The sequence below is a fragment of the Lates calcarifer genome, linkage group LG6 (genome assembly GCF_001640805.2).
Source record: "Lates calcarifer isolate ASB-BC8 linkage group LG6, TLL_Latcal_v3, whole genome shotgun sequence".
Classification (NCBI taxonomy): Eukaryota; Metazoa; Chordata; class Actinopteri; family Centropomidae; genus Lates; species Lates calcarifer.
In genome coordinates this window covers 17,126,363-17,146,720 of record NC_066838.1, presented here as the reverse complement: position 1 = coordinate 17,146,720, position 20,358 = coordinate 17,126,363, and the positions used below count along the sequence as shown (strand labels likewise).

Below are 20,358 nucleotides of genomic sequence, written 5' to 3'. Positions count from 1 at the left end.
ATAAGGTGCCATGTGATTTCAGAGCTGGATGAGGGAAAGTGACATGCCTCCTTTTGAAGCTGGAGACACTCTCACAGGCACCTCTAAAAGGAGCCTTTTAACAAATTCACTTAACTCATTTGCCAGGAATTCAGAAACTGTAAGAGGAGAGGAATTTGCCTAGTAAAAACAGATCATATTTAAATGGCAAATCTCTTATCGATCTATAAAAACATTTCCCGCTCATTTTCTACAGCAAAAACAGATGCTACTTAGTCATACAGCACAGAAGTCTACTATGGTTGAGTAACTTTGTAATTCAGGCTCTACTATAATGTTGCACGGATCACAGATCACTACAACGAGGCCTGCAATAATGCCTTTTCAACTGGATCGTCTTCTGCTGAAGCAATTGGGACATTTTATCTTTTGGAAGAATGAGTGAGAGGCCAACCAGCAGCCAGCAGAGACCTCCTCATGCTTCTCCACTCATCCCCGTAAGAGGATCGGACGTAATGGGGTTTCCTCTTCTCTGGCTCCTTCTGCTCGGCAGATAAAGTGCAAAAAACTTCCAGCAAAGTCTACGAGTGCTATTCTTGCCACATTTTACATACCGACAATAAGTTTTAAAGGAACACCAGTGTGACCTCAATGTTAGTGGAGCTAAGCTTTTAAGCAGGTGCCCTCTTCCCCCACCCCTCCAATGCAGTGAGAGAAAATGGAGTCAAGATGCTGCAATCATCAAGCACAGACCCCCAAACCCCATGTACATGTGGCTTTGCGTAAAAGATACTGAATCAATATTCACGAGCTCTAAGTGGAATCATTACATAGAAACAAACTAGAATATGTCTGGAAACAAATGAGGAATGGAATAAGGGTGTACTACCCGTGTTTCGATTGAGAAACATTTATTCATATAGCATGCTATTATGTAGCTGAATAATAAAGTGCACCATCCCCCCCAGGCCTGTGGGAATAACCAAGACCCTAATATCAGGCGTGGATGGTTTCCTCATGTTCTAACCGTGGCAGACTGCTGACCTAATGACCGCATGTCAGCCCCAATGACAACTTGTCTGACACAAGAATATTTTATTCATTTTATTAATATTCCATCAGCTTCTAACACTGCATTGTGTTTGTGTTTGTGTGTGTGTGTGTGTGTGTGTGTGTGTGTGAATATATACCTGCTCCACTCCTTCACCCGTGACAAAACACCACCACCACCACCATCCAAAAAGGGGCAAGAGGATGGAAATTTAGAGAATTAGGCTGTGAGGCAATGTTTCTCTCTGTGTAGTTATCACTTTAATAATTGCCTTTGCAGGTCTGAATCCCAGTTTTCTCAAACCATTAGACACATTTTCCCGGAGTATAGTCCATGCTCTAGAGACAGTTACCAGTCATAGAATTTAATTTTGCACCTAGCACCTGAATTTAAACACAAAAATAATATGTCCCCTCCCCCATTTATTCATCCAATTCCAGCAAGGATCAGCAGTTTTCAGACCTGGTGTCTCAGACTCAGAGCACTGCTGCCATGCTGTCCACCTACATAATTTGAGGAACATGCATTCATCCGCGTCCCAGATCTAACACTGCCTTCACCCCATCATTTCACTATGTCAGGTGAGACATATTCGCTGCCTGTCATGGATTAATCTTGCCTTGTTCACTCCCCGCAGAGTTCAATCTTTGACACCGTGACCTGGGAAATAACGTGCGTCATTGATGTTCAGCCAATTTGAAAGAGCAGGTGGGATTGACCTCTCTTTAAGTACATATTGATTGTATGTATCCTTGTTTGTATACCTGCATGCTTAAAGAACATAAGCAGCAGAGGAAGGTTTGCACTGTGTGGCTGGCACTGAGTGCAAGGACAGGGATATAGAATAAACAACAGTATGCAGTAGTTGTTTAAAAAAAAAAAGGTGTAAAATTCTCAACTTGTGGAATGCTATTGTTAGCCTGTTAGCCATGCTAACACGTGCTGCTTATGCTTGTAACCCTGCCCATATTATTTCCCCTCCCACCTGCTTTTTGCCTCAGTGTGGGAGTAAGTCTCACCTTGCCAAATCTGGTCTGACCGGGCCATAAGTCAGTGTCTGATTAAATGACTGGAATGAAAACCAGCAGGGCTCTCATTCCTCCCAAGGACTGGGAAAGATAATCATTAGATTTACTACAAAATCTGCACAAACATGTTAGTGTGACTGATGACTCAATAACCCTTTTAAAGTCTGTCAGGCAATTTTGTTATTTGTGAAAATGGTGTTATTAGACACAATAGATTTTTTTTTTCAAAACGTGTTTTGTGTTTTCGTGTTTGTGCTTTGAAAAAAATAATTGTATTTGCCTATTTTGTGTTCTACAGAAAAAGAATTTATGTTTTTATTCTACACAAACAACAATTGTCTCCCGCAGCTACTCATGTATTGTTCTGTTGATGTAATATTAACATGGTTGATGCACAGTATAATATGAATGACCAAATTCACAGCTGATATGTGACGTTTTATCGCAGCTATCTATAAATACACGTGTTCACAACCCACCCACTTTAAGTAGAAGAACATCACTTATGATGAAAATGCTGTCATGTCCATTTAGAATAAAAGAAGAACTGGGAACTAGGTAGTTGTGTGTTCAAGTTTCAAAACATGAACATGAGATCCAAACACACAATATACTACTAATAATAAACATTCATTCATTATCTATACCGTGTATCCATTAAGGGTCCTGGACAGATCGCCAGTCCATCGCAGGGCTATAAGAAGCAGCATAGTAATCATTAAATTCTATTCATATAATAAAAATTTGGCTTTATTTTTTCTGGTCATTCTTGAGTTGAGTTATGTTTTACAACTCAAGTTTGATCCTTAGTTTGGAGATAAGTGGCAAGTTAGTTGAAAGACTGGAATTACTTCCTTTGTTATCCATGTTTCAGATTCTTGTCATAAAGTTATAATGTACTGAGTGGAGCCTTTGTGTCACACTGAATAAAAGCCAATTACCAAGTGATGGAGAGAAAATGCGAGAACCAAAATCACTGGTGTGGATCATGAAATATCTATGAGACTGTTGTGTTTTCATTCCTTCAGCAATGGTAATGGGAGCCCTCTGTCTGCATACTGTATGGGTGTGTGCATGCGTCTACTCATACGTTGCATACTTGACCGCGTCTCGTGCGATTGGGCTGAATACAGCGCTGGAGATGCGATTAATTGACCTGCGCTGCTTCATGCATCTATGTACAAATGGCAACCGTGTTTAGAAAAGCAGACATATTTAACTTCTGACATTTGGTGTCACTTCCAGAGCTTGTTATGTAACACACACACACACACACTCATACACAGAGCCTTCATATTCCTTTGGTGTCCATCTTTACCACTGTCAGCTGAATAGATCACACTGCAAGGCTTCAATCTCCTTCAAATCAATCACAGTGATGATTCTGTGAAAAAGGAGAGATAAAAAGCCGACCGGAGCCTGTCAGGGCTATGAGCGCAGAGGACGTCAATGCCTCACTTAGACAGCTAGTCTGAAGGGGCTGCTTCCCCAGACAGGAGGACAAGACGGAGTTCACCTGCATTCAATACAAAGTTTTTCCTTGGTCCTCGGGAGAAGAGATGCGACAGAGAATAGCGAGCTGCACTCCCTGATGTAAATGTCATCTGGATAAAAATCAATTTCATGACTCATTCAAGTGGCCAGGACGTACAAATGGACAAAGTTGCCCCGTCTTTTCAACTACAGCGTCGTCCCTTCCACGATGAGTGCAGAGGGTAAGGATTGGATGATTTTTCAAAAAGGTGCACAACATCATAGCTCCTGGTAACAATCCAAAAGTTTGGCTGATTGATTTTTTTTTCCTCCTGTGGCATTGTTGCTTCTCATTTCCAACACAGCATGAAAGGCAGTGAAATAAAAACATCTTAGCAGCAAATCGGCCTCACCATGGCAACAGTATTGATCAACCCTCCTGGGTCCTCAGAAAAATCTATCCCTCATGTCAATTTCCCAGCATTAACAGTTCAGCAACTACTCATGTCCTGAATAGACAGCCATGATATTTAGTGTCTGGCAATAAAAATCTACAATCACTATTTAGCTTCCCTGATGATTCATTTATCACAGGGGTGAAACACAAAATGACCTGATGAGAACCACTGAGAACAAAGCAGGAAGGAGGCTAGGACGACAGCTCGGGGAGAGGTCATTGTCTGCAGGTTTCAAGTGTAAAGATTAAACTTCAAAGTCCATTAGATTCCTTAGTTATGGGCCATATCCAATAATCAAACATAATTTAAATCAACTAAGACAAGAAATTGAACACTTAGAGCTCATTTGATGTCTCCCTCTTTGAGAGAGAGAAAAAAAAATTAGCCGTGGTTCTTTAATTATGTCTGAACAGGTGCTTTCTCAAGCTTTTGATGCTTTTGACAGGAATCATTTGATACTTGATGGATTGCAGTTAAGAACAATCTCAGAAACTTGCAATTGCTGCCACAAGCTAATCAAATGCTGTAAGATGAATGAGAGTAAATAGGCTGTGAGCTCTCACTTCTGGTATGTATTGATTATACAGTATCATGTGCCCTCACGTTTAACTGACCATCATTATTATAAATCCTATCGTCACCACTGGCACCAGAGAGAGAAAAAACTAAGCGTGCTGAAGGGCAAAAACAGGAACAGGGAGTTCATCTGCTCCCTGCCACCTTTCTGGCACCAATTTGGGGAAACGAGAAGAAACGCAAGACTGACGGACGGAGCTGCATGACAACTGCTGTCAATCCACAGATTCCTCAAGCTTGATTACAGCGCCTGAGCTCCGGTGCAACATCGCACATGGATGACACCTACACGTGCCAAAGCTCTTAGACACCAACAGACATGCTGATGCACCTGTTGGGCTAACGAAACCATCTCTGGCCCTTTAAACCCATCGAGATTTCACAAATGTGTGCATGCTTGCTTGGAAAAAAAAAGGGAAGACTTACAACTCTGCAACAAGATAATGACTGCAGCGAGGACTCTTCAAAGCATGACTGGAGGGTTTTTACTAACTTGGTATAATAAAAAATTTAGTTTGTTAACTCAGCCTGTACAAAGAGTGAACAGGAACCACAGCTGGGCTTAAGGTTGCGGTGAGGACCATCAGTCTAATTGTCCAGCCAATGGAGCCACAAACCTCTGGAGGATGGCTGCTGTGAAAAAAATAAAAAAGTGTTTCATGTGTAAGTGTGTGTGTGTGTGTATGCGTGTGTGTGTGTGTGTGTGTGTGTGTGTGTGTGAAAAAAGAAAAGGAAGAGAGGTAGAGAAGGAGGAAGGGTGGAGGGCTGGGAGGGGGTTGCTAAAAGCATGTTAAGTATTTTGATGGTCTTGCAGTTGCAGTTAAACAGCTACTTAGAGCCAAGCCCATGGTTTGTCTAATTGAACTGCAACAAAACACGACAAGACAGTGAGTTACAATCTGCAACCACAAATCATTGGCGCCAACACTGCAGCTCAGGTGATCCTCCTCCTCCTTGGGTTCCAACTCCGCTGCTGCTGCTGCTGCTGCTGCTCCCCTCCCGCAAGAAGAAAAACTGTACAGAAGTCTGCACATTTGGAACCAAAAAAAAGCACCACATTGGTATTTCAAGTAATTAGATATTTTGCTATAGAGAAGTGTTTTAAATAATTAATCTGCTGTATTGGTGCCCTACTGCGTTTCCCATTCCACTGCAGCACCAGCAGTGAGCCAACTTCCATCAGCTGACTCTCAGCCAACAGGAATAGAAATGCGTTCCCCATAAAATCTGAGCTAACTCATTTTGAAATTAGTGGTGCAAATTCATTTCATTTACTTGAAACCATTGAGTTCAATTAGGGTGCTGAGAGTCTGAAACAAGCTCATTTCATTGAAGGGTCCCCCCTGTAGATAAACCAAGCCAGTCAACCATAAATGAAGGCTTTCAGGTTCAAAACAATTCATAAGAACGCCTGCAGTCCCCCCCACCCCCCCTTGCGCAAGAGGCTCACATAATCATGTGCAATCACATGAAGCAGGCCTGTTATTCTCAGGAGGGGGTTGTTGAGTTTGGGTGTGATTGTGTCAGGCTGTCAGTGCCCACTCATCCAGACTCCGGAGTGAGACTAGAACAGACGGGAGCTGTTCCTTCAGCACCATCGGGGACAAGCAACAGCACACTCAGCTGTCTCATCCACACAGTGTAGTGGAGGGGAAAACCACCCAAACTCACTTCACCTTCCCCTTTGCTTCCATATTTTAAGATGGAGAGAAGTCCAACTGAGAATTAGCCATAACAAACAGTGAGTTAGAAACAGAAAAAAAGGCAAACGATGTATGTTACCACCTCAAAATAGCAGATTTTTGTCAGCAACTAATGAGATAAGGTTTATAGTTGTTCTACACTTATGGCATCCCGTTTCATCCGCTTCCCGTTACTGGGTGGGTAGCAGTGAGGAGGCGCATCACTTTCACGCTTCTCTAAAAAGCTGATTATTACAAAAAAAGAGGCTGGAACATACTGCAGCTACAGTGATAACAAGACTATTTTCACAATTCCCATAAAACTATTCCACACGCTCACAGACTTGCCTGAAAGAGGCGTAGGATGTTGGCAACCATAATCGATACTGAACTCGCCGAGGCTCCGATGACTCCCACCACTTTTTCAGGCTTGACAAACACCGGTGGCTCCCCATTAGTGCACCTCACGTCTGAGGTGTCCTTCGTGATCAGGGCTTGGACGAAAGTTAAAGACTGCTCCAGCGCGTAGGTATCCCTCGAACAAGTGTCCAGAACCCTGGCGCCGAGGGTGATGTTGGGTAAGAGCTGCTCGTCCTGGTTTATCTGATCCAAAGCGTACATCATGGCCTCGAGCCGCTGGATGCCGTTCTCCTTTTTCAGGTCCCCGCACGGCGTGCCGTCGGCCCCTCTGGCGTGCACCGGGAAGAGTCCTCCGAGGGTCAGGTGCCCCTCGGTCCGTATTGAATGGGGCGCGTAAGTCTCCTGAGGCAGCGCGAAATCCACCACGGTCCTCATGAGCCAAAACACTCTCCATATAGAGCTCAGCTTCACGCGCAGCCCGGGACGAGCCATGATCAACTTTTTTAGAGGGGGAAAAGGGGGTGGAGGGGGATGGAGTCTGCAATCCGCCGATAAAAGAACCAGAGAAGTTTTTTATGTTAATACGAACCCATTCTTTCTTTGGTCACCAGGGAGGAGATTCAACAAGCTGGGCTGAGGAACCAAGACGCTGTAGATGGCTCAGACAAACTGCGCCCATCGCTTTCGCTGCCAGGAGTGAGCGGTGCAGCTTGTTGAATAGAGAAGCCCCCTCACGGTTAATTCAGTCCCCCATCTGAAAGGGAGGCTACATCCATTAGTCAGAAAATGTCCGTAAAAAGAACTCGAACACTCGCCGCAGATGAACTGGCCTAATTCTGTCCATTTAACGATAAAATCCAAAGCGCGGATGGAAACACAACGAAGCCGCTGCTGATCACTGACATATCCTCACGACCCCGAAGCGATAGTAAACTCTACCGAATAACACGCAGCGGAATATCAGGGAATTCAACCTAAAAATAAATAAATAAATCAATACTTAAATGTTAAAAGGACCGGCAGAAGTGGGAGACATTTCTTCTCGCTCAGACCAACTCCAAGGGAGCGCAGGGATGCCTCGGTCGGCTGTGGTGTCTGTCTCCCAGGGGTGCATATCATCTCCACAGTCTCAAAAATAAATAAATAAATAAAAACAGAAAGAAATGAAGAAAGAAGGAAAGGAGAAAAAAAGGCGTCTAGCAGGGGATGGAATGTGCGTTCACGTAGCAGAGGACTGAGAAAAATCCAGCTAATTAAAGCCCCAGCTCCTTTTCTGTCTCTCCGCAACCGGTCGCATTTATACAAAATGAATGAGTCACAGCGAGGGATTCACTGTGTGCGCCGAGTTTTCAGCCCCCTTTCCCTGCGAGACGTCATTCAGCTGGGCTGGGGGGGAAAAGTAGCATCACTTTATGGCAGGATTTTCAGGAAGTTGGTGCTCGGTGTCTTCAGACATCAGTTCAACGACAAGGTAAACAAGACGAGCAAATGCACTTACTGACTTGAATAGTATGACAATTGTTCCTCTGAGTGCCTCTCAGTGCGCTGCACCTCAGCGTTCATAATCTCTTTCTCTCGCCACTTCCCCTCCCTCTTTTATCTCTCCCCTCTCTCCCTCAAACACACACAGACTTTTTTTGTGTGTGTGTGTGTTTTCTTTTGATGCTGACGGTGGAAGGCACGAAACGGAGATCTGTGGCATTATGAGAACACGGCAGAACTGCAGGTATGAAGGGCTTCACCTGCCGACTAAAAAGTGCCTTTCCTGAAATAGTTTTGGATTCATTACTGATGCACCTTTAAAAACGGAAGAGAGAGATAGATAGAGGGAGAGAGAGGGGAGGAGGGAGGGAGAGCGCAGAACAGACACGTTTGGAGGGGTCCAGGCTGGTCTCCCAGGCAACCCTTCTTCAGAAGACACTCCTGATTCATCCTGTGCACCCCCGCGCGCGCACACACACACACACACCACGCACGCACGCACGCACACATTATGCGGGCACGCACATTGGCACACACAGGCTGGCGAGAATTAACCACACCTTTAGGAGCAAGGAGCCCTCACATCTTCTTAACAAAACACTATCATCACCAAACTATTTAACTGCACAGATGGTGCTTTTACAAACAGGCAGATTATGATAATTTGCTTTCGTGGGTATGCATTAGCCAGGGACTCACTTGGCAATTTGTGGCATTAATTTTTTTTTTTTTTTTTAAAAGGAGGGGAGGGGCTTCTGTGTGTGATTCAAAGTAAATCTCATATTTAAAAAAAAAAACATTGTTAGGCTCTACTAATGATGCTGTATTCATTCAGTGGGTTAGAGTGTGAGAAAAGGTGACCACTGAGTACTTTGTAGATACATAATTCATGTGTGAGCCTTCGTTTTCAAGTAACCTTAGAAACTGACCACTTCTCGACCAGCAACCGCACAGCCAACAACAGCAACCACAAGACTGCTGTTGTTGAAAAAATTAGTGAACAGTGAATGGATTACAGGATAAGTCACTTAAGTTGCTTGATCACTGAGTAATAAACAGCTTCCGAGAGTTGCTTTATCGGGGAAATGAATATGAGGCACAGAATCCCATTTTTATGAACATGTTCGTTACGTTCGTTTCTGTTCAATTAAAAGATTAGAAAAGGCAATGTAGCTCTTATTGAAACATGTCCTATTGACACTACAGGCTTGGATGGACAAATTTCTAATTAATTAAGTTGAATAGAGATTAATTCAAGCCTAATCCTGCATGTAGTGTATTTATCTCCATTAGCTGCACTGATTGCATGAATATCTTTCAATAGGCAAATCGTGCATGTCCAACTCCACAGATGATAATGTGGTTCTGGGTGCAAAATACCATACGCTGGGGCCAAAATTCATGAGATGCACCAAAAATACATTTAAGGGAACTGTGTGGGAACTGCTGAGGAGAGAAGTGAGGGATGTGAGAGGGGAGGGAGGCAGATGGGCTCCTCCGCTGTGAGCACACTGAGACAGGCAAGCAGGCAGGCAGCCCCGGAAAAAAAAAAATGCAGCAATAGCCCCTACAAATGACACCCTGAGAGACTGGTGTCGCAATGCACGACACTAATTCCACTAGCCGGACTCTGTGGTGAGAGCCTGACTCCCACTTATACTGTCAACGGAAAGGTTACTTTTGAAAAATGGGGCCCTCACCATGATTTAATTCACTGACTAACCCCAGGAAGAGGGGCCTTTCCCCCAGGGGAGGCTGTGTGATTTAGACTGAGATTACACTTTGGTTTGGATCTTCTCTCTTTCTCTTTCCTCACTCTCACACAGAGACACCGTCACGTGCTCGCACACACACACACACACACACACACACTCGGTTAAATTCCATTTGGGTTTCATCATTGGGTGAAGTAGGAAGCAACAAGCAGGGGGAGAGTGAGAATGCATCCTGGAAGAGGTTTATGCTCAATATATATTACAGCTGGCCAAACAAACAAATAAAGCCATGGTCTTCATATGCCAGGGGTGCACTACATTTCAGTGCATCCCACTAGAAAAATCATGGGCTCCTATGAGAAGCTAGAGCTTTTGTTTCAAGCATTCAATAACATGTCTGCTCGATGCAGTCTTCTTCAAGTCAATTATACGGCTGGCACTGTGTGCTCCTTTAAAGAACGACGAATCAAAGAACAATAAAAAGTCAACCTTCAGGACAAGAGGCAATAAGGTTTCCTTTTGGGCTGACACAAGGCACAATGGGGTCTGTCTGTCACATTAATTAACCCGGAAAGCTGTTTAATTCCCAGACTCAAATGAAAGGGCCGACGTATCCACAGGAAAGAAATAACTCTGGAGCAGGAGGTAATTGCATGTCGAGGTGATTTGTTCGAGATCGCACACAGGCCACCAGCCTGTTTGGAGTCATGCATATTCTGTGAGGGGTGAGGTGTTAATGTTAGATCAATGTAGGGGCAGTGTTAGATTAGCAACATGAAGGTCACTGAGCTGCTGGGCCCCCATGTCTCATTTTGTACCATCTGCTGTGGAATAATAAAAATCAGGCTATCTACTCTTTTCTTTATCACTGTAAGCAGAATCAGTGCCTGCAAGGAGAAAAAGAAGTAGAAAAAAAAACGTATTGTAATTCTATAGGCACACTGTATGAGAAGACAAATTCTTACCTCTTCTGCTGTTTATGCCAAAAGACAAAGCAGGTGCAGTGCAGCTAGGACGATAGACTCTCCACGCTCTCAATTATGACTGTAATCCATCTGTCATACCTGCTCCCTTCTAATTATGTCTCTGTAAAGCTGCTGCTGTGAGCTCAGTACCCATTCACACTCTGAAATGTGAAAGATAGACAGATAATGCACAAGTGACCACTGGAATACATAACTGCAGTGGGTAGCCTGGTAACAAGAGGTTTTTCTCCCCAGGCTATCTTTGAAACTCGTGGGTTATGTGACAGCGAGTCTGCTTAGATGGTTATTCAGAGAAGTGGCCTCTGAGACGAGCACAAAACTGTGAGTGAGAAGAAGGAAAAGCCAAAAAGAATATTAACCCAAGACTGCTGCCATTTTTTTTAACAGATGTGACAAGTACCTGCTCCTGATTGGGAGCCGGCCCAGCAGCGATAATGATCAGAGGGATTATATGTGGCAGCAATGGACACAAAGGTGCTGACCTCCTGCCCACACAGTCCTGGAATCTTCCAGAGGCCCTATTAGTGGGTGACTGGGCCTTTGTTTTGATGGCTAACCACATGGTCCACTGGATTTACATGATAAGTGGGTGCAGCTGTGTTAGCAAGCCAGGAGGACCTTAGCCACAAATTTGATTGTGATAGCAAATGCTTCTTGCCTTGTGTCGGTTAATTAGGCGACCTTCTGAGCGGCTCTGGTCCTCTGCGAATTATTTTATCACAAGTGTCTTCACGGTACATTGTGATGGACGAGATTTTATCTGCAGTCTTTGCGAATGACTCATAACAATCTCTCTCCGTGTCTGTGTGTGTTTGTGTGTAGGTGAGGGTGGGGGTGACGTGACGTGCCTGTGTGAGGATAAAGGGAGACAGGTGTGAATGAACACAGAACCTTTCACAACTGTTGATCTCTCAAAAGTAAAAGTACGTTCTCTAATAAATAAGTTACATTTCCACTGCAAATGACTGTTTTGTTGGTAACATTTTACAACAAGATATAATAAAAAAAAAAAAAACCTGGGACGATTTAAAAATCAGTAACAAGTGGTCCCTAAATATTTCCAGGAAAACACAATGAATAACTTCAAAATATTATGTTTATTCCCTTTCTTGCAGAGAGTTAGATGAGAAGATACAATACTACTCTCATATCTGTACCCTCCATATGAAACTACAGCCAGGAGCCAGTTAGCTTAGCTTAGCATAAAAACTGGAAACGGGGGAAACCAGACCACCAGCACCTCCACAGAGCTCATTAATTAACATGTTAAATCTCATTTGTTTAGTACATACAGCAACAAAAGTGTAAACGCAACTTGTGGTTTTATTGTGAGGTTATGTGTCTGACTATTTCTTAGCAGGGGGCTGTGACTTGCTGATGTCTTCTCATCACCATGAGGGTGCAATTTAGGGAACCAGCAGAGACTAAAGTGATGTGTGGTGTCAATCCTCTCATTGAACTCTTGGCAAGGATGGAAGTAAGCAAATTTCCCAAAATGTTGAACTATTCCTTTAGAGGTGAAAACACTAATCTTTTATCTAACCTTTAGCAAAGAAACACGTAAGTGCATTTCCCAAAATGTTGAACTATTCCTTTACTGAAATCCTAAATAATTATTTCTCTGATATCTGTGAACCAACACACTGAGCTTTCTTAATGAATAGCTCCCAAATAACTCAATCAGCTGCTCTGTGACACAAAAGCAAAATTATAATTACTCACATAATTGTTACTATTTTTGTGTGCAGTGATGAATCATACTGAGCTGTTGCGTGTTTCTTAACATGCTAATTACCTTCTCATTGCTTCCATGTGGTCTTAAGAAAAGTAAGATATCATCATAGTTGATTACTTTACAACAAACCAGTGACAGAAATCTGGAAAAAGCTCAAACCCGCACTGTGATAAACATTAGGACACTTCCTCAGTACAAAGTGTGCTGCTGAACCCTTTAGATCTCTGATTACCATTTTTATTTTAACAGTGGCTTGTTCTTGTTTTGAACTGATTTCTGCCCCCAGACTGTCCAGGAATAAAGGCATTCTGGAAAGTAATGACTGTGGTTATAAATATATTGTAGCTCTGTGCTTGCAATGTGACACAAAGGAGAGCTACACTTTCCATCTCAACACCTACAACCCTTTCTCTCTCTCTTTCTCTCTCCCTCCTCTCTCTCTCTCTCTCTCTCCTCTGTCAGCGGAGACATTTCTGAACTCGATAAAAGGAGCACCAGTGCCAAATGTCGGCGCGTTTAAATTGACCAATTTGGGCAGATTAAAACAATCTTCATGTTAATGAAGACGCTAACGCAGAGACACTGCACATACTGTACTGCAGATGGACATCATAACCTCATCATCCCTTTCACTTTGGGAGGCAAGCTTCCAAAATTTGTTACTCGTTTCAATTTATGTTTTGGCAGCTGGTCACATACCACCACAGTGAGTTAGCGTCTGATGTATTGGCATTGCACAAGCCTCACTTCAAACCATTTCACTTTTCTGAAATGCTCATTGTATTATTGCAACACAAACGAGCTCATTCTTCCATTTTTCAGATGAACTTTACACCTTGAAAAATACTGTTGTCGCTGAAACTGTGTGAGTGGTTTACGCCTATGCTTCTTGAATGAACTGCAGTCCTGTTTGTGTTGCAAATAACATATTGTCTTCATCTTACACAGCTCATTACCATATGGAGCTGCAAGCGAGGACTGCGGTGGAGGGCAGGCCTACTTATTTCAGATAAGTGCCCCTGCAGTCTTTACCAGACTTTGAAAAGCATACACAAAAGGTGCACACACACGCACACATATTTTGAACAAGAATTTGCTTAGCCTGACTGCTTGCCGCTGTGCAATTCATCATGCACATGAATTAATCTCTCTCACTCATTAGGTGGAAATTAACTCTGTTACAAATTACTGCACATAGCTATCACATAAGGTGGAACAATAAATCACTACCTTCACCTATAAAAGCCATCCACTTGAATCGACACTTACGGCTGCTGCCTCCTACACTGTTCATCACCTCCTTTAGCTGGAAGCCATATACAATTAAAAGAGGTTCAAGTTAAACTGCTCCTAATTTTGACCATGTGCAAGCCTGAGGAGCGTGCAGTCTGACAGTAATCCCTTGGGTTTATCTGTTCAGTGAGCTCAGTGCCTCCACGGTCCTCCAGTATCCCTCCTGTCTCTCAGCTTCGGTCTGTCTCCCTTTAGATTCCCCCATGGCCCAGTGGTCTCAGAGGAGCACTGTGGCTGGAACTGTGGGTCACAAAAGCTGCCTTTTCCCCCTGCGGATGCTCCACTATCAGCACACTGGGTGCCTTTTGGAGTCATCCCAGCTGATCTCTCGGATATAGAGGAAGAATCGAGGAGAAGAAATGCATAAATTCATACACAGCTACCTACTGGGTTACAATAATGATGCACTACGAAGACGAAAAGAGCCGCGGTCAAATCGGGGTGCCTGTCCCCAAGTGACATATCCTGCTGAGGAATCATAGGCTCAAAGTGAAAGAGAGTAACAGGGAGCACACTGTGTTTACAGAGTTTGGAAGGAGGAATGATTGTGTATTGTAGCATTTAATGGGCGCCCGACAGTGTCGAGTGAAAGTGAGTCTTGTCGACACAGGGCACAGCACAATACAGACAGTGCAGAATGGGACGTCTTATGGTTGCTCGGGGATTGAATAAAGCCCAGTTCATTTGCTACATATCACGTTTTGTTACATGGTTCTCGACAATTCCTCATATTTCATCTGTGGAGCTGGCAATGGGCGTTTTATATCCTTCCTATTTCCTCCACCTTTCAGCTCACTTTAAGCCCCTCCATGTCATGATGGTGTTTTTTTTCTCCTTTTGGAATTTCTCCCTTTTTGCTTTCAAGCTGAAAATCAAATCTATAAATCAAAGGCAATGGGAGAAAGACACGGGGACTGAAGGGCATTTAAATCCTTTCAGAGTTCCCAAAGCTTCAGAGAGTGAAATAAACAGGAAATTAAAATGGAGCTGGAAATGGTAGCAATCCTTCTTTTCAGGGGATTGAAACCAGGTGCATTTCTTAACGCTTCCTCCTACTTTATATTCTGTTCTGTCGGGAATGGATCCTCCTCTCCCTTATTAATTTCCTTGAAAAAGGAAAAGAATTACAGTCTTTGAAAAATGCTAAAAATGCCAAAAATTTCATAGCTGATTCTTTTTGTTAGATTGTTTTTTGAGAATTTTTTTTGTATTCTGAGTCAGCAAAAGAGGTTGTCATACTTAATGGGCAAAAAGCCTTCCAGTGCTGCAGGTGCTCTTAAATTGTATCCCATACGGGCTCCGTCTTTCATCAGGTTGAATATAGTCCTGCAACTGTGTCTGCTCACCTGGCAGAGTGTTGCTGCTGAACAAAGTTGTTGGCTGACCTTCAGATTGAACTTAATTTGCATAAGAGCATATGATTAGACAAGGTGCAGCCACCACTGAGAAAACAAATCTATTCACACTTGACAAGTGCTGACCACATTCACGAATGACCGAGTGACCACAGTTTACCACTGAGTGCCCAAACCTGTGGTAACAAGCATCTGTAGCCGTGGTAAAAGATTTAGAGGCTGGACTGAGACGCAGTTCTGTCATGAGTTAAATGCTCATGTCAGCCTGCTAACAAGCTCACAATGACAATGTTAACATGGTGATGTTTAGTTTATATCAACCATCTTTCATTAGCACTAAACACAAAGTACAAGCTGAGGCTGATGGGAGTGTCATTAGTTTTCCATGTATTTCATCATAAACCAAAGCACAGGAACAGTTAGGAATTTTGACCAGGTGATGACACTGGATTAAAAGTTAAAAGAAATCAAAGTTATTACAGTTCATGCCGGGGGGGAACGTGGAGATATGAAAAAATTTAGTGGCAACCCATCTATCGACTGTCAAGAAATCGCAAACAAAACCACAAAAGTCAACCTCATGGAGGTGACAGAAGTAAACTTAGGGGATCAACAAAGTCAGACGGATAAATTCTCTGGGGATCAGGAGAGTTTCTACAAAAGTTCACGGCTATCCATCCAAAAGATTTTGAGATATTTCAGTTTGAACCAAAGTGGCGGACCAACCAAATGACTGACAAACACTGCAGCTGCTGCTACTGTGGCAAAAAAACACAAGTATCCCTTTAAGCACCTTAACAATCAGGAAATATGGAATCCAATCAAAGAAAAGAAAAAAGTCTGTAATTGTCTGTAGACTTTATAGACAACCCAAGAATCTGGATCCTATGAGTGTTTGAAGATAAATCAAAGAAAAACAGCTACGTTTTTCCTCTCAGAGAGGCATTTAACAGAATACGTCGAGACATTTAGTTGAAAGCTGACAATGACAAATTCAGATGAAATACATGATCGACTCTCACTCCTACATCTGTGTAGAGATGGAGAGGCTATCACAGGCAAACATTATGAGTCATGTAATTCTTCACAGCCTCCTTGCAGAATTTTAATTAAAGCTAAGCCTGATGCCTACACATAAATCACATCCATCTATGATCACCTAAGTAATACTATTGATTAACATACTATAGATCTTTTCACGTAATGTCAAAACAGGTGTTGATATTGAACATTAATTTCAGGCAACATTTCTTAATCAAAGAAAGGCCAGGAGCACAACGCTGCACAAATACAAATAGATCTACTGCTCGTGGCGCATAGATCAATATTTTTTCTTCATTGTTTTGAGTTGATGTGTGAACGAGAAATCTGAAACTCAAACATAATCACATCAAAATGACTGTTGTATGAAAAATGATATGTCTGGATCCTTCCTTAAAAAAAAAACTCCTATACAATAAATTGCACACCATCAAAGTGAGGTTATAAATTATCGCACAGGCAAAGGCAGGAATGAGAGGCATGCTTTCCTTTTAAGTGGAGGCTTACAATTGAACCTCAGGCACTAGAGTCCATAAATCGCAGCATCAATTATTAACCCAAATCTGTTTTAATGTGCCAAAAGAAACCCCAGTGGGCAAGCTAATGTAACTAGCAGGAAACGAGGAGAACAGATAAAATGACCAGTGTGGCCAGAGTCAGGCCCCTTTTAAGTCAGAGCTGGCCTAGAGTGCAGGAAAGCATCAAGCACAAGCCCATCCTGTCAGACTTTAGGGGCCATCAGGAGCCATATTAGCAGCTAAATAATAGAAAATTCCATTCATTTGAGAGTGGAAATATGCTGGTAGGTTGAGCCTTGAGGACGTAATTGATGAAAGCCTCAGAGACAGAGTCCAACAAAGCAGGAACGTCCCCCCATTTTGCTCTCAGGATGCTTTCAGAAAACACGTGTGTCGAAGATCACAAGGTGATACGAGTGATTTGAAAGTGCACTGAAAGCAAACAGTAAACTATTAAGAGACGACCTCAGCAATCACAAAGTAGCTGTAGGGATGTGGGTATATCATGATCACAGGCTGAGACCAAAAGCAAATAGAAATTCAGTCCCTTCAGGGTCAGTAATTTCCTGCACAGTTCATTTTGCAGTAAATGTTTTTCCGCGTTTTATTAACCTGTTCAAGATGCTCACACAGCGTGCAGTACACTGAATGCAAAACATCTAAAGGACGTTCTTAGCACAGAGGCTGTTGTGAGGAGAATTTAGGTAAACATCATAGTCTCTTATTGATTTCATTTTAAAAATTCAATCACAAACAGAGGGAACACACATAAAATGAAACACGTTAGTGAAGGATGTTTGAGCTCTGAAGAGAACAAAATCTAAAAACTGAATACAGGAAGATTTTTTTTTCCTTTTTTAACTTCAGGAAAAATATATAAATCGAGTTGAGGCTCTGATGACATTTTCCTCGCTTCCACTATTTATTATTTAATTATTCATCATGTTTTCTGTGAGGGAAAAAAAAGGCATGTTGATACGGGAGCAAGTCCTAATTTTGAAAAGTGGGTGCTTGCCAGTGTACAGCAGCAACCCAATTGCCTCCACTCTGTGTACATGATGCAAAACCTGTAACTGTTTTTGATTTTCGCACATTAAAACATTGCTCGGAGCAAAATATACCGCTACAACGCATCTAGCCAGTCAGTCGGTTGTGGTTGTTCTTACTTACTTAAGCAATCGGCTTTATTTCAACTCACTGATCACTGGGGAAGCTCTCCAGGACGTGCTCAGATCTCTCCCTTCATCTGACAGAGGAAAGGAGGGGAGGCGCACGAGATGAACACTGAAGCTGTCTTATTAGTGCTTAACTCTCCTGCTTAGGCCCCCAGATTGACAGCAAAAAAAGGAAAAAGTGTTCATGCAGCCTGCACCATAAACAGTGGCAGTGATAAATATCTGCTGTCACTTTCAACATGACTCACTTGTCTGAGTCTCAGGTTTACTGCACACAAAGGAGGCTGGAGCAGAGCAACCATACACTCCTGTGAAATCTTTATCAGATTACAGATAATAGATGCACTCTATAAAATAGCTTATATTACCAGAGAGTGAGTTGAAGCGGAACACAGTTCAGCACCAAATAGTGAGTAATGAGTATAATTTCATAAAAGCACACACAAGCATTGATACAGGTAAAAAGCCATACAAGCCCTCATTACTCTTAGAATGGATGGCCCGTTCATGTCATTTTATGTAGGCTTCAGCTGCTTGTCTTCCAAGTGGCCTCTTCAAATCACCAGCAGTCACCACACGTCTGCCTGTCAGTCAGTTTAGGTGAGGTTTTTTGGATTGCAGTGAGGGAGATGGAGGGTGTCATTCTTACAAAAAATGGACAAGAGACTAACACAGAAAAATAAATAATGGGCCTGACACGATTCTACAGACAGCTATATTCACATAGACATTTATTTTCTGTGAGGAAAGTAGCTATGTTTTACTGCTATTGCATTTCAGGAATGCAGGAGGAAGTATTCGGATCTATTACTTAAAAGGTGCTATATGTAAGTTTTTGCTACAAAGCCAATGTTAGCATTAACAGCTGTTGTGTTGTGTTTACAAGACAAAAGGTTAAAAAATGACCTTTGTGTTGCACTGCTTCTTCATCCACTCATGTTGGACTGTGGGCAGACTGGACACTGCAGTGAGTAAACAGCTGTTAATGCTAATGTTGGCTATGTAGCGATAGCAACAACGCACATACATCACCTTTAAGTGAAAGTAACAATGCTGCAATAGAGAAGCACTCCATTGCATTGCAAATTTCACATAAAGTAATGAAAAGTAATTTAGTATTTTTAGTGAAAATCAGTATGAGAAGTAAAAGTAGTCATAATGTAGAATAACTACCTCTATGGTATTAATATGGCAGGGAAACTTCTGATTAAAGCTGTCAAACAGATGCAGTGCAGTGAGAGTACAATATTTCCCTCTGAACTGTAGTGGAGTAGAAGTATTAATAATCATGTAAAATGCAAGTGCCTCAAATTTGCACTAATGCACAGTTCTTGTGTAAATGTAATTGTTGAATATTCCACCACTGCATTTCAAACAGAAGCAAGATTGGTTAGATAAGCGTAGAAATGATAGGTAATCTCATCTATCCATGGCCTTATGTGAGTTTGTCACCTGTTGCTGATAACTGATGCATCAGTTTTAATTATACATTTGTTCTGCACATGTTCATGAAGCTTTCCTCCCACAGTCTAAACACATGCAAATCAGGGGGATTTATGACTCTAAATTACCCATAGGTGTAAGTGTGACTTATTATTGAATCAGTGATCACTCTGTGATGAAGTAGAGGTCTGTCCGGGTTGTTTTCCTGCCTCTATTCCAGTGTATGCTGTGAAAAGACTCCTGAGGCTTCTGAATAAAAATGAGTTGAAGATAATGAATGAATTTTGTGCATTTATTTTCCCATTAATGCAGCAGCAGAATAAAAACCAGCATTCCTATTATTACACATAATTTCAAAGCTAAGATCAGTATATTAAGTATTTGAGCCTTTACATTACATTAGCTAACATTCAGAGAGAGGTGTTCAAACTCAAATGAAACAAGAGCTAGATGTCAAAAAAATTAACCTATATATACCTTTAAAAGACTTCAAACAAACTAAACTTCTAGTAGTTTAGAACACAGTGGCATAATGGTACTTTCCAATAAGGCATATTTTAGGGGGGGTATTCATTCTTAGCTTTCTTAATCATTAATTATTTAGTGCTTTGGACAATGCTTTCTACATGTCCAGGATGTAGAAAGTCCTTTGGTTGGTGCACATCCAACTTGCTTTATCATTTTAGCTCACTTTTAAATTAATTGGCTAGAGCCATCCAATGGACCATTTACCCTCTGGAAAAAGAGCTGTATAGCTGCAGAGCTGCATCCAAAATCAATTTATGACCAATTTATTAACATTTACAACCCCAGACTTGATATATTATAACATAGATATTTAGCTGCAGACATCTGATGACTTATAAAGTGAGAAAATCATGACCATGAACAGTGTTATGACTTAATAACTTATTCTCTATCCAAGCAGCCATAATGCCTGCAGATGTATAGCTCTATATGACAAAATGTCAGATGAGATTTAAATAAAAAAAAAAAAGGAGCCCAGTC

At 42.1% G+C, this 20,358-nt stretch overlaps 1 protein-coding gene across 2 annotated transcripts in view; it reads right to left on the bottom strand.

Moving 5' to 3' along the window:
- Positions 1-20,358, bottom strand: part of LOC108889527 (metabotropic glutamate receptor 7) — a 96,724-nt gene that overhangs the window by 52,211 nt on the left and 24,155 nt on the right. The window contains exon 1 of one of the 2 annotated variants that reach the window (XM_018686037.1): positions 6,596-8,537. The exons of the other annotated variant lie outside the window; for it this stretch is intronic. Coding sequence (XP_018541553.1) covers positions 6,596-7,099 — 504 coding nt within the window. The 5' untranslated portion in view covers positions 7,100-8,537. Of the gene's footprint in view, positions 1-6,595; positions 8,538-20,358 lie in introns of those variants that run through there. 2 annotated transcript variants of the gene reach the window in all.